Source organism: Pinus tabuliformis, chromosome 1_1 (assembly GCF_031772625.1).
Source record: "Pinus tabuliformis cultivar Carrire ecotype Pingquan chromosome 1_1, CPIR1, whole genome shotgun sequence".
Lineage (NCBI taxonomy): Eukaryota > Viridiplantae > Streptophyta > Pinopsida > Pinales > Pinaceae > Pinus > Pinus tabuliformis.
In genome coordinates this window covers 476,081,171-476,103,037 of record NC_142297.1, presented here as the reverse complement: position 1 = coordinate 476,103,037, position 21,867 = coordinate 476,081,171, and the positions used below count along the sequence as shown (strand labels likewise).

At 40.3% G+C, this 21,867-nt stretch overlaps 2 protein-coding genes across 2 annotated transcripts; both read right to left on the bottom strand.

The window, feature by feature from the left end:
* Nucleotides 1-1,116: 1,116 nt before the first annotated feature.
* Nucleotides 1,117-4,759, bottom strand: LOC149213802 (uncharacterized). Its single transcript, XM_089389157.1, has 2 exons — nt 1,602-4,759; nt 1,117-1,381 (listed from the first exon to the last, which is right to left on the bottom strand). Exons 1-2 carry the CDS (start codon nt 4,757-4,759, stop codon nt 1,117-1,119), a joined length of 3,423 nt encoding a protein of 1,140 aa, XP_089245283.1.
* A 141-nt stretch (nt 4,760-4,900) lies between these two features.
* LOC149213801 (uncharacterized) lies at nt 4,901-5,707 on the bottom strand. The gene has a single exon (XM_089389156.1). It carries the CDS (start codon nt 5,705-5,707, stop codon nt 4,901-4,903), a length of 807 nt encoding a protein of 268 aa, XP_089245282.1.
* Between the last annotated feature and the right edge of the window lie 16,160 nt (nt 5,708-21,867).

Here is a 21,867-nt window from a genome sequence, read left to right as displayed (position 1 = left end):
TGGATCTTGCTTCTGTGAAGATTTCCTTATGTGGGACTTTTACTACGTAGAGGATGGGGTATGTACAAAAGAATCGGGGTGTACAGGGAACTTTATTCCGCAAGGAAAAAATTATTTTTAAACTCTTTTCCATTTAAAACTTTTACAAATTCAACTATGTGGGAGATAAGTTGGATAAAGATAACATTCTGTGTAGAATGAAGGATGTCTGGAGGATGGGGTATGTTTGGGATAATGGCCCTAGTGGAGGGCATTTTATTTTCGGTATTTGTTAGTTCCTGACAATTCATTTAGAAACAAATAATAATTGAGTGGCCATTCTATTGGTCAGTTCTTTGACATTAACACTGACATTGTTATGCTACTGCCCTGCCTAATGATTCCATAATTGACATGGTTGCAGGTCCTTTACATAGGTGGGGGGAGAGGGGGTTGAAAAAATATCCAATTAATATTATTATGTTTCATTCTGTGGAGCTCCCTTGTGTGAAGCTTTCCTTGTGCAAAGTTTTTACTATGCAAAGGACGGGGTATGTACAAGAGAATGGGGCTACAAATGGAACTTTATTACGTAGGGATGAAATTAATTTTAAACTCTTTTTCATTGAAAACTTTTAAATATTTAGTTGTGAGGGATAACAATTGCATAGAGCTATGAATCTTTGTGGAATGAAGCATGTGTTGAGGGAAGGGTATCTATGGGAGAATGAGGTTGCAAAGGGAACTTTATTCCATAGCCGTTTAATTAATTTAACTATGAACAAACAATTTAATTTGAAATGTAAAAGGCATAACCAGAAAGAGTTGTTTGTAAACTAGAAATAATGAATATTTCACATTTGCATATTATGTATATACACATTTACTTAATATACATATTGATTATGGTAGGTTTCTTTTTTTTTCATTTTTTTTTTAGACTGTAACGGGTAAAGATATTATTGAGCGGCAAACCAGCTGCCGCGTACTGAATCATTACATCAAAGAGGGAATTCGCTCTTTCCACAGTTTTCGAGCCTCAACAAGTCTGAGAGCCTAGTTAATTTTACATTGCTGAATTGGAGTTTGAGAATGGATCGGTCCAAGTAAACTTTTCACTGCCATAACGACGACGCTTCAATTCAGATGACCGGAGTCCACCTGATGCTTGCCCAGATGATGGCTTGTCGATCCAGAATGAGACCTAGATCCAAACCTTAAAATCAACTCGAACCTCTCTGCTGTTTTTGCGATCAATCCCTTACCACCGCTGGCTACCGTTCTTTGAGCCCAACCGTCCAGTTGGATAGCAGCTCGTAAGAATATGATTTTATTGCCTTTCTCAATGACAGAAGGCCCTCCTCGTCTTCTTTGTCGAAACCCGCCACTGCTGAAGATGCTTCTGAATAGAATAGATAAGCTGAATCCTGAAGCACGCTTCTCTGGAGACAGAATCCCTTCCAATCGGAGATTAAGGGATGATGCATATAGACTCATCAGAGTTGACTAGCAGTGATCTTCTGCAATGGATAGAGCCCAGATTGGCTTCCAGGTCAGCTTGACTGTTCAGGTGTCTCAGAATATGAAAAAAGGATATTTTCCGGAATTGGGCCAGAGTTAACCTGATTTTCTTGAATATGGAGACTAATTGAATCTGCGAAGGAGTTGAATTGAGGTTCAATGCTTGGATGATCAGCCTGGAGTCTCCAAAGACCGACAAAGTCAACAGTTTCCTTTTGATAGCCAGATTGAGCCCTTGCCACAGAGCCAGAGCTTTAGCTCTGTTATTAGATTCGATGCCCAGCCCCCAGTGGAACCGAAGTTCAGTTGAACCATCCGGATTCAGAAGAACCCCACCCCCACCTGCAGCTCCGGGGTTGCCTTTAGAGGCCCCGTCAAAGAAAAGGCAGTGTTCCCCCAAAGCAGATCGCCATTTGATAAACTCCTGTTCTTCCAGGCGGATTTCCCAGTTAGCTTGGGAGATAGCAGGAGGTATGGGCTTGGAATCATAGTTTGGAACAAGTTCTTTGAGCCAAATCTCCTCCTCACTGTCCAGAGCTGCTTCATTCCTTAAAGCATGTTTGGTGTCCAAAGTCTCTCCCAGTAATGCTTGGATTTTAATAATAATTTTGCCAGGAGTGCATTTTTCATCCCTGAACAGCCTATTGTTCCTCTCCAACCACAGCTTCCAGCAGGTGAATTTAGGGATCCATATCCAGGCTGTTTTGAGGAGGCATTTTTTAGAAAGATTGAACAGGGACAATTTGGCCCAATTGTGAAGCAGGAAAGGAATGTTACCAGGAAGCTCCACTTTGTCAGCCCCTGACCTCAGGACCCCCCTCCAGACCTCACGGGCAAAGGGGCAAAGTAACAACAGATGGTTAGCCGACTCTTCCTCTGACACACACAAAGGGCATCTGGAAGGCCCTTCCATTCCACGTTTTCTCAGAATATCTCTGGTGAGAATGTTGTTATGAGCTAATGTCCAGCAGAAGAAGTCAATTTTGGGAAGCGAAGGAAAGGCCCAAATAAATCTCCATTGAGTAGGATCAGGGGGGACATTAGTAGTAGCTGTTATACTTTTGTATCCTTCAGAAACTGTGTAGCTGCCAGAGATGGAGCCCCACCCTCTTTTGTCCTTAACTGTTGCTTTAATTGGAGATTTTCCTTGAAGTTTATCTAAGAGAAGCGAAGCTTCAATCTGCAGCCTTTGGGGAATCTCTCCCAAGTACCAGCTATCCCACCGTCTTCCATTATCATTTGTCCAATTTGAAATGTCCCACAGGGTGTTCAGGTTGTTGGATTGTAGCCAGTTTTTAATGTTTGTCAGGCCTTCAACATGATTCAGAGGCTGTTCACCAAGGATTGGATCATCCCAGATTCTGATTTTTTTCCCATTACCTGGTATCCAGTAAAGGTTGTGACTGAAATGTTCCATAGCAGAAAGACAGAGTTTGAAAATCGGAGAACCTTTAATGATTTTTGGAGGCTGGTCCAAACACCTCAGCCGCTGTCCTTTGAAGTATTTCTTCCACAGCACTCTCTTACTCCAGCTCGCCTTTCCAGCAACAATATTCCATAGAATTTTGGTGCCCAGGGAGAGATTCTGGGCACCCAGATCTCTTAATTGAAGACCTCCTTCCAGCATTGGTTTTTTAATAGTGTCCCATTTAACTAAATGGAGTCTTTTTTCATTATTTCCCCCCCCTTCCCATAGGAATCTTCTCAGCAGACTGTCCATTTTACTGATGAAGGTTTTGGGAGCAAGCAGAATGGAATGTTGATAAAGAGGCATACTTGTGAGAACGGATTTCATCAGGACAACCTTCCCCGCATTGTTCAGCCAAGTGGCTCCCCAAGCTTGAATTCTTAATTTTAGTTTGTCAAGCAGGGGCATCCAATGAGCAACTTTGGGAGTGGATTTGAAGATTGGTATCCCCAGATATTTTAGAAACTCCCAGGTCTGAATTCCTTTCATCTCTAAGAGCCTGGCAATATCAGCCAGTTCCTTGACCGAGCAGTTCCAGCCATAGATAGTGCTTTTTCGATAGTTTATCTTGCTGCCCGAGACCTCCTTGTAGATGTCCAACTCCTTCTTAAAGGATCTTGCAGAATTTATGCTCGCTCCTCCAAGCAACAGAGTATCATCGGCAAATTGGGCATGGTTAATGTCTTTAACATTGGAAGCCATTCTGAGTCCTGGCAGAGTCTGGATTTGTTGACAGCTATCAAGTTGGAAGCTAAGCACAGAGGCTTGAATAGCGTAGAGGAGCGGGGACAGCGGGCAACCTTGTCTTAAGCCCCTTGATGCGTTGAAGAACTTTGTTGAGCGGCCATTAACCAGCGGCGCAATCCAAGGGGAGCCGATGCAGGCTTTCACCCAATTTATGAAGGTTATAGAGAAGCCCAATTTCTTCATAACAACATAGAGGAAATCATGTTTCACCCTGTCAAAGGCATTTGCTAGATCAAGCTTTATCACCATTCCTTTCTCTTTTCGATGGCAACTTGAATGAACTGCTTCTTGCACCAGCACAATATTGTCCAAAATCTTTCTCCCCTTGATGAAACCTCCTTGATTTTCCGGAATGATATCTGGCAAAACATTCTTGAGACGGTTGGCTATTGTTTTGGTGATCAGTTTATAGCTGGTGTTACACAGTGAAATGGGCCGATATCTACCAAAATCAGCAGCTCCTTTCTCTTTTGGGATCAGGGCCAAGAAGGCCGAGTTGGTGCTGCCTCCGATCTTGGAACAAGATTGAGATTTCCTAAGCATTCTCAAAAGATCTTTATTGATAGTAGACCAGCAAGTTTGAAAAAATCTGGCATTGAACCCATCAGGCCCAGGAGCTTTATCTGGCTCCATGCCGTCCAAAGCCTTCTTGAGCTCATCCATGCTGATCGGAGCCGTCAGCATAGCGTTAACAGATTCATGAACACGATGAGGGATTAGGTCAAAGGGGTAGGCTTGGAAGTCTAAAGGAGGGTTTTCAGGAGCCGTATAAAGCTCTTTGAAGAATGTGAAAGCAGCACTTTTGATGCCTTCAAAATCTTTGACCACTGTATCTTGGGATCGAATTTCTGAAATAGATTTAAATTGCTTGCGAGCTTCGGCTTGCTTGTGGAAGAAACTGGTATTCTTGTCGCCGGCCTGCAACCATAAGTTTCTGGATTTTTGTCTCCAGTACTCCTCTTCTTCCCTACTGTCTCTATGGAGAGTTTTTTGCAGCTCAACTTCTCTTTGAATCAGATTTTGAGATATAACAGACTTCTCCATTGCAGATTGATGGGCAGCAAGGTTTTCTAAGGATTCTTTTCTCTTGGCAGTGGGTGTTTTCAGAGTTTTAGCCCACTCCTTGAGTCTTCTTTTAAGGCCCCTCAGCTTTTCTTCCCACACATAGAAAGGAGATCCCAGGATCTACCGATTCCAAGCTTCAGAAACCACTTCATGGAAACCATCTTGTTGAATCCACAAGGGACTGAATCTAAAAGGTATTGGGCCAAGGTTTCCATCAAGGGAGAGCTCGAGACTAATAGGTTTATGATCAGAAGTGCAATTTGGGAGGATTTTAGACGAGGCTGTTAGACCACATGAAAGGAAAGAGGATTGGACAAGGAATCTGTCCAGACGAGCAGCTATGTGGTTGGGCCCTAATCTTTTGTTGGTCCAGGTATATTTTCCAACAGAAGGCTTGATATCCTCAAGATCCCAATCTAGCATTACGTCTTCCACCCATTCTCTAGCTGGATCCCTTACTGGGGAACCCCCCTTTTTCTCATCAATGGTAAGAGTGACATTCAGATCACCTGCAATAATGATATTTCCTGGCTTGTGCAATAAAAGAAAGGACTGAAGCGAGTCCCAACAAATTTTTTTCTCCACTGGAAGGACCAGAGCATAAATATTAAACATACTTACTTGTTGCCCAGAATCTTTGTGGAGGAGCTGGATGAAAATCCAATGAGAGCAGTTTTCTTCTTGAATCAATTCATATTTTGAGCTGTCCCAGAAGGAGGCAAGCCCACCAGAGGCTCCCCTAGCGCTGACAGCTCTTCCGGGACCTTTGTGCCAGAATGTCTTACTAGTTTGGAGGAGCGGATTATCCTCCATCTTTGTCTCCTGGATGAGAAGGATTTCAGGCGAATGTATCCTAACAATGTCTTTCAGGGCTTCTTCTTTCAGTCTGCTGCCTAACCCTCTGCAGTTCCAGGAGACGTACTTCATTATTTACTGCCTTGGGAGGTGGTGGCTCCTTTTGGAGCCCTGCTCTACTTGCGCCCGGATCTGGTGTTCATCATTCCTTTTAGAGTTTTCTGGGAGCCTTGAAGGACATCCAGATAAGTTTTCTCCTCTCTCTGTTTCTTCTTGGATTTTCGACCCCTAGTCGATTTGATAGGAGTGATTTGTGATCCATCTGATTCGGTGTCTCTCTCTTCTGACTCTTCCCCTGAGTCAGAGGCTGGACTGATGTGCTCCTCATTACCTTCGGTTCCCCTTTGATCAGCAGCTGCTAGAGGATCCGGTGAGTTTTCTACGGTTTCTTTCAGTTTATTCGAGTGGTCTTCAGTTTCTTCCTGATTCTCTGTTACATTCACCTTTTCAACTGAAGGGGGGCCTTCTTTTGTGATTGGTTTGGTCTGATTTTGTCTGTTCAGTAGCCTTTGAGACTACCTTGCCCTTTTTTATCTCTTTCCATCCTTCTTCTTCCACCTTGTCCCTTGATGGGGCTTTAGGGCAGTTTCGTTGAAAATGACCATGCTCATGATAGATTCTGCACTTGAAGGGCAATTGCTCGTAGTCCAGTTTCTTGAAGTGATGCCATTCTCCAACTGTAATTTTAATGGCTTCCGACATACCAGCTTCCAAGTCAACTTCCATGCAGATTCTTGCGCAGGTGTATTGGCCCCTACTGTAAGCTTTGTCAATGAATCGACCCAGCCCGTTTCCAATTTTTTGAAGGGATTGGTAGATCCAACAGTGGATCGGAAGGTAGGGCAGCCGGACCCAAACAGGGACCTCCTTTGGTACATTGACTGAAGGGTCGAAATCAGGGGTCCATTTGTTCAAGAAAAGGCCTTGATTTCCCATGAAATACAGACCATTTCTGAACACCAGGTCACGGTCTTCCTTGGTAGTGAATTCGAAGATAAAAAATCATCTGCCGACAGCATAACAAATCACGCTGTTCGTCAGCAAAGGCCTCCAATTTCGTTGAACCCATTCATCTGTCGATTTTGTTGATGGACAACGACCCATAAATTGCCCGACCAATCCTCTGTCAGCCAAGGCAAGAGCTATTTTGATTGGTTGTTCTTCAGGCAGAGCAATCTCTGGTATTTCTTCAAGCTTTTTGATAAACGTTGGGACTTCAGGATTTGGGCGTTTTTTCCCTTTCTGAGACAGGAGATTTCTGAATGCGGTTGCAGCAGAGAATGGAGGGGGGGGAGAGGCCTCTCCGCCCCCTGGAGCACCCATGGCGGCGGCTCAACACGCTGCGTTTCTTGACCTAATCGTAGTTTGAAAACGCACGCGCGCAACAAAAAAATTTCTTTTTTTTTTCATTTTATACAATAAAAGTTTTGATTTTTCTTTCATACTCTGCACAATGAAAATGTGCACTGTACTTCGACACCGAATACAATTAAAATGTTTATCCTTAATGCGGTAAAAACATTAATTAAGCAACGTTCGATTTGCAACATTTAGTGCAAAGAGCTATGTCATTTGTTGAGTGCATTGAACATGATTTATAACGAAATTATATCTTAATACCTAAAATATATTATTATCTAGCTGATTAAGATATATATATAAAGTAGGAACATTTTACAACTGCGAATGTAAAAATATATCATACACAATTTCTCTGCATACCCTTTCTCCTGCACATCATTTCTCCTTCCTTCGCATATTAAAAAAATAGTCTATGTTATCCATTGTTACGAAACATTGCTAATCCATAAGGATGTGTGGAGGATGGGTTATGTGCGAGAGAATGTGTGCACATGTGAATTTAATTTTAAACTCTTTTCCATTTAAAGCTTTTACATATGTAGTTGTACGTGTGTTATAGACATTTTTGTGCCTTACAACATAGAGCATGAAATGTCAATAATCTAAGGGATCCAAAGTCCCTAAACATGTTGTTCCTACCCCTAGAGGAACAAGGTCAGCAAACCACAGCACTTCAGATTAGTTCTCCACTGAAAAACACTCAAAAACAGGTCAATTTTGGATCAAAGCAGCTGCTCCACTAAGCATCTACGCTGAATGTCAAAAGCTCTATGGTGTACCTGCGCTGCATAGCAAGTGCAACAAAGGCTACCTGCGCTGGGCGTACTTTGACATGTGGAGGAATCTTTTCTCAACGTGCCAGTGCCCAGGAAGCTTCCAAAATGACACTTGGATCAGAAGATTCGCCTAATGATGAGTTAAGAGCTTCTAAAACTCCAAGTGGAAGGTAGAAACTCCGAGTGGACTCAAGGACTGAAGAACAACTGGAGTTGAAGAGGACAACAAGTCACACATCAAGCTGACTTATCTTCACTCCAAAACTCTATATAAGGATCTCATCCCATGGGATCTGGAGGCCGGAATTTAGTGCAAAGAATTGTTGTTGGTTTACAGTTGTGAGTATTGGGTGATTACTTGAGGGAGGTGAAGAGGAGATTTCTTTCCATCGGGAAGGTGATGCTGGATTGGACCTCTCACGGTTGTATCACCGCCTGAACCTTACTTCCTTATATTAATAAAGCATTTGAGGTTCTTCTATTCGCATGTGTTTCAATGGTGTATTGTCTTACTTGCGTATTTGATTTATGCTAATCCTTGAATCAATTATGAATGCATGCTTCTTGTAGTTTCCTTTTCTTGTCTTGTTCGCAGGATCTCGTGTAGCTGGGCCCATGAGAAGACTTGGAGCTGGGAGCAAGCGGCAAATAGAGGAGATTGCATCGACCATTTGCACAAGACATCGGTAAGTGGATCTCTTCCTTTCGTCTCTTGCATGTCATAAAGAAGTAACTTTAGATAGCTTTGCTTCAGCTGTTGCTAAGGAACTATCACCCTTAGAGTGGGATAGGGTCATTCCGTGTTGGATACTTTTCCCCACAACAGACTGGCGACTCCACTGGGGATCGTGTCTTTTTGGTAGCTTGTGTTTCTTGCTATTCATTTCTTAAACAAAGGGAGTACCGAATCGAACTGCATTCGAGTCCTTCGAATGCAAAGTAGAGGGCAGCTACTCTAGCCCAGTGCTGGGCATGTTTATGATTTGAAGAGCTGGTCCACAAGGACTCTTTTTAGCTCTTTGTGATAGTGTTCATCTTCCTTTAATCATCCTCTAGTGTATACTTGACTGATAGCCTCTGATTTGGCCAAAAACCATTGATTTTTGAGCAAACTGTGACCCGGAATCTGAGAGAGACGAGAGTTGTCTCTTCAGTGCAGCTGCAGCAAAGGCTACCTGCGCTGCAACGCAGGTCCCGAAGGGGCTACCTGCGCTGCATGTCAGATTGACAGTGCAGCACCTATGCTGATCCAGTTTTGCCTTGTGCAACTGGGATTCCCCACTGTCTGTTGCCCAGTTTTCAATATTGTTTTTGCAGCCTGTTGTCAACCTGTATACCCAGCTGAAACTACCTTTCTTTGCCTTCATTCCGCCTCAGTTGTATGAAGAAACCGTGATTGTTCTTATTGTATTTCTTGCTTTCATTCACAGTTTCCCGTAGCGAAAGTGAACTAATCTTGCTATGACCTCTTGGATCTAGACCTGTGAGAAAGTGTCGTTGTGATTCTAAGAGCTAGTTTATTGTTGTTCATAGCTGCTTGAGCATTTGCTTTCGTTATGTGGTTCGAATTTCAGTATTTCTTGTGTTGAAACGAGTGAATCTTAAGGTGTTCTTTTGATTATTGGACAAAAACTTGTTTGCTTTCGCTTGAAATTGAATTCGAAATTATACAACAGCTTTCTTTTTGTAATACATCAACATTAAGGAAGAAGAAAAGAAATACTTGCATTGTGCATGTGCATTTTAACAGTTTGCATGTCGATTTAGGAAAGTGCATCAGTGTGTGCTCTATGATCTGTTTGAAAAGATGATGTCTTTCTTTTCCTTCAGTAGTTAAGATTTTCATAAGTTGAAAGAATTGAAAAAGCTTGCTTATCATTCTTAGACTGCATTTAGGAGTTGTATCATACATCACGTGGTGATCCATAAAGGCAAACTGCTAAGCAAGATCAACCTAAAACGAACTGAATTTACATAACAACGCTTTGAAACATAACGAAACACAGTAGAGGTCTAGGTAGAGACGTGAACCGGTGTCGTTAAACATAGTGACTGACGATCTCTACGAAGGTGGGTGATTCCTCCTGAGGGACGATAGCACTAATACGGACTTGTGCCCCCGCGTACCGTCGCGTATATTGGGGGACCCCTATAGGAACAAAGCCTTTATCCATAGGAAGCCGTGTCGGCCGCCCTACTGATCGCGATGCAGTGAACACAGCATTCACGAAGATCGACCACTCGTACCGTAAAACGTATTCTGTGGTTTCGCGAAAGGTTTGGCACACCCTCTGCCTAGAACTCCAGAGTAGTTTCTTTTGGCCTTTTTCAAACTATATAACTGAAAAAGTCCATCCGAGCATTTGTCACTTCGGGCTCGTTAATACATCGAAGGAGACTAGAGTCATCTTTAGCTTTTTCTCGACTCTTAAAAAGTGAAAAAGCAAGTTGTGTTTAAAGCGTCGTCATATAAAATTCATTTTAAATGGAACATAATCACCTCCTATTCCTACGTTGATCTTCGAAGTTAGTCTTTTGGCATCGTAAGTTCTTGTAGAATCGCTAAGAAATCTTTTGGATAGACTTGATATGTCTGAACAACCGTCGACATCTAGGACTGTGTCGTCTGACACAGCAGCAGCAGAGCCTCCTGCTGCTACTCCAACGATGTTCGCTGGTATACCATCTGTCTCGGCAAATTGTTAACAACAAGTTGGAGTCCAATCAGGGACGACAATATGGTTAGTTCCTTTTTCTTCATCCGGATTATCATATGGTACTTCTTATGTTGAAACTCAACAAATTGATCCAATGTGTCTTCAAAGGCCAATTTACCCTTTAAGTACTGGATTTCCACCATGTGGAGGGCAGTATGCTCTTTCATTGTTCCCTCCTAGAGAACAACCATATGAGAGTTTACAACAGGATTCAGGTCAAACTGGAATTACATCCAGCGGTTGGGTACCAATACTGCCTCAACGATCAGGAGTTGCATATTCAATGCAACCAGTACACCCTGTGTCGAATATTCCCACCACACCTGCTATGGCGAATGCGTCGCAAGTACAAGCTCTACCTGTTGTAATACAACAACCTCTTGTCTCAGTAGCTCAATCACAATCTCAGGGTAGTGCCTCCTTATCTGGAGCGACTCAGGCTCAAACAAGTACTGTGACTCCTCATCTTGGTCAATCATCCAGTATTGGTCAACAGCAAATGGTCCAACAACCAGAGCTGGCTCAATCTCAACAACCGCCATTCCAGCAATCATATCAAGGACCTGAGCAACAAGTCTTTGTAAGTAATGGGCAACCATGCTATAATGGTTATACCCATCAACCTTGTCAGAGTTGTCAGCATTATGCTGGTCTGCAAAGACCCATTGCTCAGGCGATACCATCTTATCCTGGATATGCTTCGCCTAACCTGAACCAACAGTTGCCCTTTGTAGCAGCTCTAGAATTACCAGATCTAAACCGGCTGACGAATGATCCAATTGCTTATGCCCCTTGGTGGCCAGCAATTCCGCATAAACTTCCATCGGACATTCCTAAATTCAATGGAAATCCAGGTGAAGACCCGTCGAATCACGTCATGACTTTTCATCTGTGGTGTTCATCGAACACTCTAAACGATGATTCGATAAGACTTCGCCTCTTCCAGAGGACATTGACAGGTCCAGCGGCTAAATGGTACATTGAATTGCCAAGAGCCTCTTTCGACAATTTCAGCTCCTTGGCCACGACTTTCTTAACCCATTTTCAATTACCAATCAGGTATGAAACAGGAACCAAAATACTGACCAACTTCAAACAAACGACAACTACTCACATATCTGATCATATACATGAGTGGCGTCGTCGTCGTAGGATGGTGAAAACTTACGTTCCCGATCAGCTGTTAGCTGAATGGTTTATAAAGTCGTTACTTCCGGCTATAACGAAAGATGTGGCCAAGGGAGGAGTCGTAACAGAGGAGCAAGTCATTGCTTGCGCTCAATATTTAGACTTAGTATATACTCAGTCTGGCACGCTCTACGACAAAATACCTGACGCCCCTAGACCTGAATTTTCAATTCCTCCCCCTCCTAAATCGAATACTGACTCTCACGCCAGTAATGGCGTGACTGGCAAACGAAAAATTTCTAGTCAAAATGCAAATGAGGAACTTCTTGCCTCAGAAGTAAATTCCATGTCAACCGACAAGGGCAAACAACTGAAGCAACCGGGGGGCAAGAAGAAAAAGAAAAGGAAAGGGAAACCCCCGACAGGGTGTCATATATGCGATGAGGATCATTGGACGAAAGATTGTCCACATATAGCTGAAGTTAAGAAGCTCTTTAAGAGTTCGAAAACCCCAGCAATATTGACTGATCCGTTTCCTAACCCAGGCCAAAATCTGGTTGCTAATCGAAATGCTTCCCGATCCCAAGTGCTCATGTTGTCCACCTCAAAGCAGCAGAATAATGCTTTGACAAGGAATAAAGATTACAGGAATCCAAAGCAGTTGAAAAACAAGGCAAATAAACAACCTAGTAGTTCAACAACAACTTTGACCAAAGTCGTGCCACCCATCATTCCTGAACCAATGATAAAGTCGCCAAAGGGAGTAGTACACAAATCGACATTTAATCCTCGTGCAAAAATAGCACAGAATTATAATATAGTAGAGGACCTGGCCCAATCGCCGTCCGCTATGTCGACACTTGAGGTACCGCAAAATTTCCCCTCCCAAGAGCAAGCTTTACTATCAGCGATAAGTGGGATTGGCCCAATGGATTCCAATCTTGTGGCCTTTGATCATAAAGGATATGACCCTCAGTCACCAGCTCAACTAGCTTTCCTTATTCAAGTGAAAGCCCTCAACAAAACTGTTCATCGAACAATTATTGATGAGGGGGCATCTACATGTCTTATGTCGATGAGTTGCTGGAAAAATTTAGGCTCACCACCCTTGTCAAAATCATCAACGACATTAAAAGCATTTGATGGACGATCATACACTCCATACGGGATTTTAAGTAACTTGCAACTTGAACTGGGGGGCAAAACAGTAGAAGTTGATGTTGAAGTAATCGATGGAAATCTCGATTACAACATCCTACTGGGAAGGCCCTAGATATACGCCATGGCCACAGTTGTGTCGACCTACTTCAGGAAGATTGCATTTCCCTTTCAAGGAGGAATTACAGTCGTCGACCAACAAACATTTCTCCCCAACAGTTCACAAGTTACGGGAAGCATTACAATGATCCATGAAAGTAATCAATCTCTCCAAAATATTGGAGTAGGTCTCCTAAAAGACCCTGCCTTAATGGGTACTTTTGCCCTACCACCTGCAAATAATCTGGCGGAAGTAGCCACAGTGGAAACCTACAATATGAAATCTTCTATATCTAATGGATTCGGAAGATTCCTAAACATTTTGTCAGCATGGATCATCGCCCTAATGGAAATATTGTAAATACAGTGGGCCCCGAGGACGGTTCTTATCTCGTGTCAACCTCGTTAAAAAATGAAACAAGGAGTCAAGAGGATAGTTCTTTTACTGTGTCAACCTCATTAAAAAATGAAACAAATCCCCTTTTCAAAATTCAAAGGTAAACCTTCATTCCAACCACCAAGTTGAATGCAATGAAGCTTGGGGTGCACCCTCCTTTGACATGCGTTATTATGATGCTGGGGGCATGCAAAATAAACGAGCAGTTTTGGCATAGTTCATGCTCGTTAAAAAATAAATGCAAAACCGAGCAGTTTTAACGCGGACTTCATGCTCGTTAAAAAATAAACATAAGCATGTGAGCAAGCTTCCCCCCAGAGTTCAAGCTCATCCAGAAAAAATGAACTGGTAAATAACCATTTGAGACCGTAAATTCATCAGCCATAAAAGCCTTGGTCGTGTTTGTGCATCGTCACCTCCACTTTTCATTTGGCCAATCATTCGCATCCACTTGATTGTTTACCTATTTTGAGGAACAGCTGCGAAGAGTGATCCCACCTAGCCATCCTTGTAATACTGCCGTGATTGGAAAATTCCAACCTGTACCTGGAATTTGCTGCTATCCCTGTTTATCACTCGTTCCTCAAAATACGAGTCTTCTTTGAGCTCTTTTCACTGACTCGTAAAAAATGAAAAGTTTGCCGAGTTTTGGCCTTCCAGCTCGTTAAAAGGACCGAAAGAGCTATCCCTCCTCTAGATTTTAATCTTTTTTGGACCTGAGGGATTATTGCACAAAAAGATCGAGCGCTTGTCTAGTTCGGCTCGATAAAGCTATCGAACATTCATCCCTTCTGTATTGTTTTATACTTTTTCGGACTTAAGGGATTAGATGACGAAAAAGGGCCTTTGGAGTTAACTTTATGTACCTTTTTAGACTCTCTAAAAATGAAAAGGACCGAGTTGCCTTTGTCGCTAGACTCGTTAAATACATTAAATAGCGACAAACTTGTCTTTAGACGAGAACGAGTTTCCCTATCGCTAGGCTCGTTAAAACATAACGATGGGCTTGCCCGAAGGGCAGGTTATAGAACAAGCATATGTTATCCTCCTCAAGCTTGACAAAAATAAAGAGGTACTGGTCAGAAATGACTGGGGAAAAATTGGGAGAACCTCAAAGCTTAATGGTAGCAAGTCGCTCTTGAACATGACACTTTTTGCCTCCGTAAATATCGGGTTGGGTTATTATCATTCACCGGTCCCTTCACCATGGTCTCGCCATACCATCCATACATGGGGTAATGCTACCGATCCATCACATCAGTGTCGTTATATGTTCAGGAGATGTCATTCAGAAAGTGTCAACTGGGTCCCATCCACTACCATACATCATCTTTCATCCTTCCATGACCGCCACCCTGAATCATATTTCACAGATCGTTTTCACCATCATCACTAGCTCCGTTCCGTGTCACTGATGTGGGATTCATTAAGGCCCTCCTTTGACGGATCACTTCTTGTCGACATCAGCTCATTATCCAAGAAGTTGATCTAGGAACACCCCCTCAGTACTTTGAAGCTTGCATGCCTCAATGGCAAGTTTCTCACTTCCGACGATAGGTATACATTAATGACCTTCGACGAGGAGACTTTGCGTGGTGTTCGACGTCAGATCCTATATTCACGCCACGTGAATTGTGCTGCAGTACCTTGAGGGTCATCATCATTATCGGTGATTCCTCTCGCGCTTGTTAACAGTTTACATTATTGACTGGTAATCAAGCGATGTCTTTCCATGTTCGACTTCAAGAAATTCTCACATGGATCGACTTGTACTAGAGTGAAGATCGGATAAGTTTGAAGACCTCGGATCTAGTTTCATCCATCCGGGCTGCGATATATATTCAGGAGATAAAAACATAGACATGTGCAGCAGATGATCATCCTACTAAAAGGATGATAATTAAAAGCAGAGAATTATCAATCTATTATCAGACGATCGTCTGTTTATGTACAACAAATGTATTTATAAAGCTGAGCATGGGAAATGCCCGCATCAGCTAGATCATGAAAAGAAAGTATGAAAAGATAATGTATTGTATTGTATTTTGTTACAGGACACCTCCCGACGATTGAATGAACTTCGGATCCTCCTAATAAAGCATTTCACCCGATAAACGACCTCATACTTTAGGGGGCAACTGTTATAGACATTTTTGTGCCTTACAGCATAGAGCATGAAATGTCAATAATCTAAGGGATCCAAAGTCCCTAAACATGTTGTTCCTACCCCTAGAGGAACAAGGTCAACAAACCACAACACTTCAAATCAGTTCTCCACTGAAAAACACTCAAAAACAGGTCAATTTTGGATCAAAGCAGCTGCTCCACTAAGCATCTCCGCTGAATGTCAAAAGCTCTATGGTGTACCTGCGCTGCATAGCAAGTGCAACAAAGGCTACCTGCGTTGGGCGTACTTTGACATGTGGAGGAATCTTTTCTCAACGTGCCAGTGCCCAGGAAGCTTCCAAATTGACACTTGGATCAGAAGATTCGCCTAATGATGAGTTAAGAGCTTCTAAAACTCCAAGTGGAAGGTAGAAACTCCGAGTGGACTCAACGACTGAAGAACAACTGGAGTTGAAGAGGACAACAAGTCACACATCAAGCTGACTTATCTTCACTCCAAAACTCTATATAACGATCTCATCCCATGGGATCTGGAGGCCGGAATTTAGTGCAAAGAATTGTTGTTGGTTTACAGTTGTGAGTATTGGGTGATTGCTTGAGGGAGGTGAAGAGGAGATTTCTTTCCATCGGGAAGGTGATGCTGGATTGGACCTCTCACGGTTGTATCACCGCCTGAACCTTACTTCCTTATATTAATAAAGCATTTGAGGTTCTTCTATTCGCATGTGTTTCAATGGTGTATTGTCTTACTTGCGTATTTGATTTATGCTAATCCTTGAATCAATTATGAATGCATGCTTCTTGTAGTTTCCTTTTCTTGTCTTGTTCGCAGGATCTCGTGTAGCTGGGCCCGTGAGAAGACTTGGAGCTGGGAGCAAGCGGCAAATAGAGGAGATTGGATCGACCATTTGTGCAAGACATCGGTAAGTGGATCTCTTCCTTTCGTCTCTTGCATGTCATAAAGAAGTAACTTTAGATAGCTTTGCTTCAGCTGTTGCTAAGGAACTATCACCCTTAGAGTGGGATAGGGTCATTCCGTGTTGGATACTTTTCCCCACAACAACGTGAGATTAGTTGCATAGAGATGTGAATTTATGTGGAATGAAGGATGTGTGGAGGATGGGGTGTGTGTGGGAGAATTGGGGGGAGGGGCATTCCATCAGTTAATATCGTGACACTAACAAGAAGACAACTATTTTTAGTGCATTTATATTTTATTATTTCATTTTAGGTTGTTTTCCATTTAACACTTTTACATATTTAATTATGTGGGAGAACAATTGCATAAAGGTGTTAATTTGTGTAGAATTAAAGATGTGCAAAGGACAGGGTATGTTCAAGAGAACTAGGGTGCAAATGGAACTTCTTTGTGAGGCATGAAATTAATTTTAGACTCTTTTACATTTAAAACTTTTATAGATTTAGCTATGTGGGAGAGAAGTTTATTTTAATTAGGCAAATAAAGTTTATTCATAATGTAATAGGCACAATTACAAAGAGTAGTTTGTAAACTAGAAATAATGAATATTTCACATTTTCCTTGCTAGTGACTATAGCATTTGTTGTGACATCAAAATGCATTGAATCAATATTATTTGAGTGTAAAAAAAATTTCATCTGCAATGTTACAATTTTTTAGATAAATTTTGCATCATCGAATTTCCTCGCTAAATCAACACATTGAAAAGTCATTAGCAAAATAGGATTTGAATATTTTCTATCTACAAAATCGAATTTGTGAACCCTTTCAATGGGAAGAGCCTATGCATTATCACTCTTCTCTTTAACAATAACCATTAGCGTGTTGATATTCTCAAAATACGATAGAATTTGCTAACATAATTCATCTTGAAGTATATTGAAACTGATGGAATTCTCAAATACAGAATAAAAATCATGAACTAGAACTCGTTGACCATGCTATTATTAAACCAAATATTAATGAAATTGCATAATTTATGGCATCATTGGGAAAATAGGTGTAGTGTTTCTTCATTTAGTTCTCTAACACTTACAACAAGAAAAGAATTTATAGTGATTTTTTCTCTTATTATTTCATTTTAAGCTCTTTTCATTGAAAGCTTTTACATATCTAGTTGTGTGGGAGAACAGTTGAATAGAGATGTGAATCCGTGAGGAATGAAAGATGTGCAGAGAATGGGGTATGTGCAGGAGAATGAGGGTGTAGAGGGTACTTTGTTCTACAAACATGAAACTAATTCAACTTGGAATGAAGACTTTAATTCACAAAGGAACATGTAGGCATTATAAGGATGGTCAGTTTTAGACTAGAAAATAACAAGTTCTTGCTATTGAGGGTTTCTGAATACTATGTGCATTTTTTATGTCAAATTTTTGGATTAAATAGTTATTAGTATTTCCTTTTAAATAAGAAACATTAATTTACACCAACAACTTTACTAAAAACTCTTAATCACTAATATGAAAAAACATCCTTTTTGATATTCTTCAAAACTTTTCATTAACAACAAAGTCTCAATTCTATAAAACTTACATTCATTGAATCAATACGATGGAATATCTAAAAAGAAAACATGGCAAAGAGTTTTTTTCTTCAAACCAAAGTTGGTGTAGAATTAAGCAACACCAAACTTGAGATGATTTTGCCTTTATGGAATATATGTGCTCCTTTCTTCTGCACAGTCTTATGCAATAATACTATCAAAAATTTAAAAAAAAATCGGCCTCAAATAGGCTCCGAACATAAAATTGTAGTTCTTTTTGAGCCACTTGGTCCTTTTTCTATCACTGTGGGTTAAAAAAAAATTGTCCTTACTCAGGTTGATTGAGTTGTATGTCTGTTGCTGACCTTTTCCTACTTTGTGCCACTCCACCTTCTCATTTCATTGGTAGGGATTGGCATGACTTCGACTTCTTCACCTTCTTCATGATACCTAGAGGGTTTATGTAAAGAGTGGACTTTTGTACCCACCAAGGTAGGGGCTCTTGACCAGGACTCTTCATGCAACCCCTGTATGCATGGTGATCAAACTTTGATCCACTGCTACATCCCCCTATTGTAGGTACTGCTCGGGATTGCAGGGCCCTCCCATAATCCATGTCAAGTTAACTTACGTGGCATAGTTGTGACCTGCCATGTAAGCCATCCTCCTTAGTGGAAAGGGTCCTCTCTTTTGTATGCCACCTAGCGTTATTGGGCCACAATCGACAGATGAATTCCCTTATTTACCTTCTGCCATTTTTGGATCTCTTGATACTATCTCTTTTTCAATAACCACATCATACTAGATTGAAAAACAATATAGGCTCTTCCTCACTAAACACTCTTCGTTATTACCATTCGTTTAACTTATCTCTCTCTTAATGTGTAGCTTCATCAATTGTTCGTGCCATTATTTTTTGACCCTTATTGTCACAATCACATAATGTTCTACTCTGTTGAACTTTCAGAGACTCTGAAATTTCCTCTATTGCTTCTTTTGTTAACTTTCTCCCTTTGTTGGTGTTTTATAACTCTCATAGACTCACAACACTTGCTTCTTACCATAAACAATTATTACGCTGGCTTCATCATTACTACTTAGAAATATAGATCACTACACTTTTGTGTGGAACATGTGTGAAATATTTTTCAATTCAGTTTGAAAGCATGGCATACATGTGGCATGTCTCTAATTGATACCAATTCCTTATAGAATTATTCTCTTTCGATCATACCATCCTGATACCCAATGGGTTGAAAGAGTGGTTCTCATGCTCTTTTCTGTGCCAAATATTATTCGGGGATAATATCAACTGCTTTCTTTCAATTCAATTGTCATTACCATACCAAGGATGGTAATTCCTTCATCTTCACACACAGTTCCTGTCACATTGTTTAGTGTCACCCTAACTCTTTCCTAAGCTATCAAATTTTTGTATGTCATCAATATTGCATCCAAGAGATTGGGATGATAAAAAATATAGATCACAGTTTTATCTTTGATACAAATATTTCGTAACATGTTTTAGAGGAAAAATAGTAGCAGGTGGTGATTTCTAGGAAAACGAGTCAGTTCACATGTCCCATGCAGCTTCATTCCATATAACTCATTTCTCATATCTATAGGAACTTTGACTGAACGATTATGTATTTTGAATAGCAGAATGTGAAATTTTTTCTCTTTGTGAAATGTTTCTGAATACTATGTGCATTTGTGATTTCACATTTGTGGATTAAATAATCATTATCATTATGAAATATTAAATTAAGTGTCTTTTTAATGCATGTGAACAATTAGTGTAGTTTGGGAGAATAGATGTGCAGAGCAAGGAATAGAAACTTTAATTCATATAGACTATTCTAGAGACAAGGTGAGCTACATTTCTTTATCCATCTATCTATCGATGGTAGACAATCCATCTATGGATATGTCATAAATCCTTCATTATGATGCCTTTCCCATGAATGAAACAAATTGAAAACACTCACGTTGATAATTATCATGAGTAGAAGAGTGGTAGCTATCGCTGCGCAGTCCTGGAGTGGTCGAACTATAGGATTGCGGAGGTGTGAAGGAAGCATAATGAAAGCTTCCTCTAAATTTTCTGCACCTTCACAAAAACATGTCAATCTGATTGAACCAGAATGCAATTTATATTTTTGTGATAATAGTCAGCTTAGCAAATTCATGTTGGGAAGTGAGCCACTTGGTTATTCCCACTACAATTTTGTATTCCTTAGGCCATGGCATGCATGTTGATCTTTTGAAATTGAAGAGATAGTCATCAAAACTATCATTTTCCATTAAATAAGAAACTAGAAGTTGTTCGCTAATCTGTGTGGGGGAAAAAAAAACCTCTGCATTTCATAAAATGTATTAAAAAATATTCATTCCTCTACAATTCTAAGACATATTGTTGGGTGGCCACGTGTGCAAAATGCGGTCATCTGGATAAAATCTATGTTCTTGAGATAAGGGAAGGCGGAGAAGCATTTCATACAACAAAAGTTTTGATTCCACTATTGCAATCCACATAATGAAAAAGTTGATTGCATATATTAGGATTAATATATGCGAAGATTGCAAATTATTGAACATGCATGGCAAGAAAATTTTGATTTGCAGCATTTAGTGCAAATAACTATGCCATTTGTCAAGTGCATTGAATGTGGCCTTGAAGGTAACATGCATTTCATAAACAATGACTTAGGTGCTTCTAGCAATATGCTTCATATTCTTTTTGATCTAGAGGAAAACAATTTAGGAATTGGTGAATTTTAATGAGATGAAGAAAATCAAAGATGCATCATCTCAGAGAATTAAAAGACTAGTGAAAATTATTTATGGTTGTGAAAACATAGAGAATCAAAGATTTGGCGTACTTCAAAATAGCTTCTTTCGTTGATACATTGTGCAGAGTGATGAATATTAAGTGTATTTGATAATTTAGAAATTAGTATTGTGTGGAAGGGAGTTGAGCTAGAGAAATGTGCGGAGGGAGAATGCATGTGGTGGTGTGGAAATTTACAGAGGAAAGATTGTGTTTTTTATTACGCACACTTGTTCTCTGATGCAAACCGCAAATCAAAACAACTAATTTTTATGAAGCTTTTGTAACGTAATTTTAATAAGTAACCCGTCTGTAGTTTCATTTTTTTGGTGTTCATAATTCATTTTTTGGACATGCATGTTCTGAACGCATATTCAAATAGTTCTCGATAGGGCTTGTTACAAACGGTTTTTCCCAAAGTTGTCAGAATCGATAGTGAAGAGTTTTGCTTTGAGTATTGTGCATTTTTCTTGTTAGCATAAGAATCATGCACATAAGATTTTTTTAAAACAGGGATAGATTTTACAATAGCTATATTAGGTACATTGTTGTTCATTTATTTTGTGATTCTAAATCTCATTCCTTCATAAATGTTTTACATGAATTGATGTGGATATACATATGCTATTAATGTGTGTATTTTCTATTATCTTATGGATTTATTGTGTGTAGCTATATCATGTTGTTTGTTTTCTTATAAAATTTTTTTTTATGTTTTTTCTTATTGTGGAGCAATAGCTCACAGTGAATTTAGAACATGTTTGAAGTATAATTTCTAAAGCATCAATGGAGAAGCGTTTGTTTTCTATAAAAAGATATTGTACATATGTAATTCTAAGGAAACATATAGCCTATTTCATTTGAACAATTTTGCATATGTTTTAGGAGATTCCCTATTCAATATTATGCGATCTCTATTTCATTTTAGATATAGATCAACAGAGTTACGTGAAGGAACGATAGAACATTTCAAGAATTGTTTAAACATGAACGGAACGTTGAAGCAATATTATCTTATAAACATGAATTGAATATAAGTGCATTGATACAGATGCATGGTATAAATAGCCTAAATGTTTACTTGGAAAGGATGGAAAATTCAACATCAAATTCTATGGATACAGAAGAATGAGGACTTTCGGGGGCATATTTTGTATACATTTGTTATTGAAT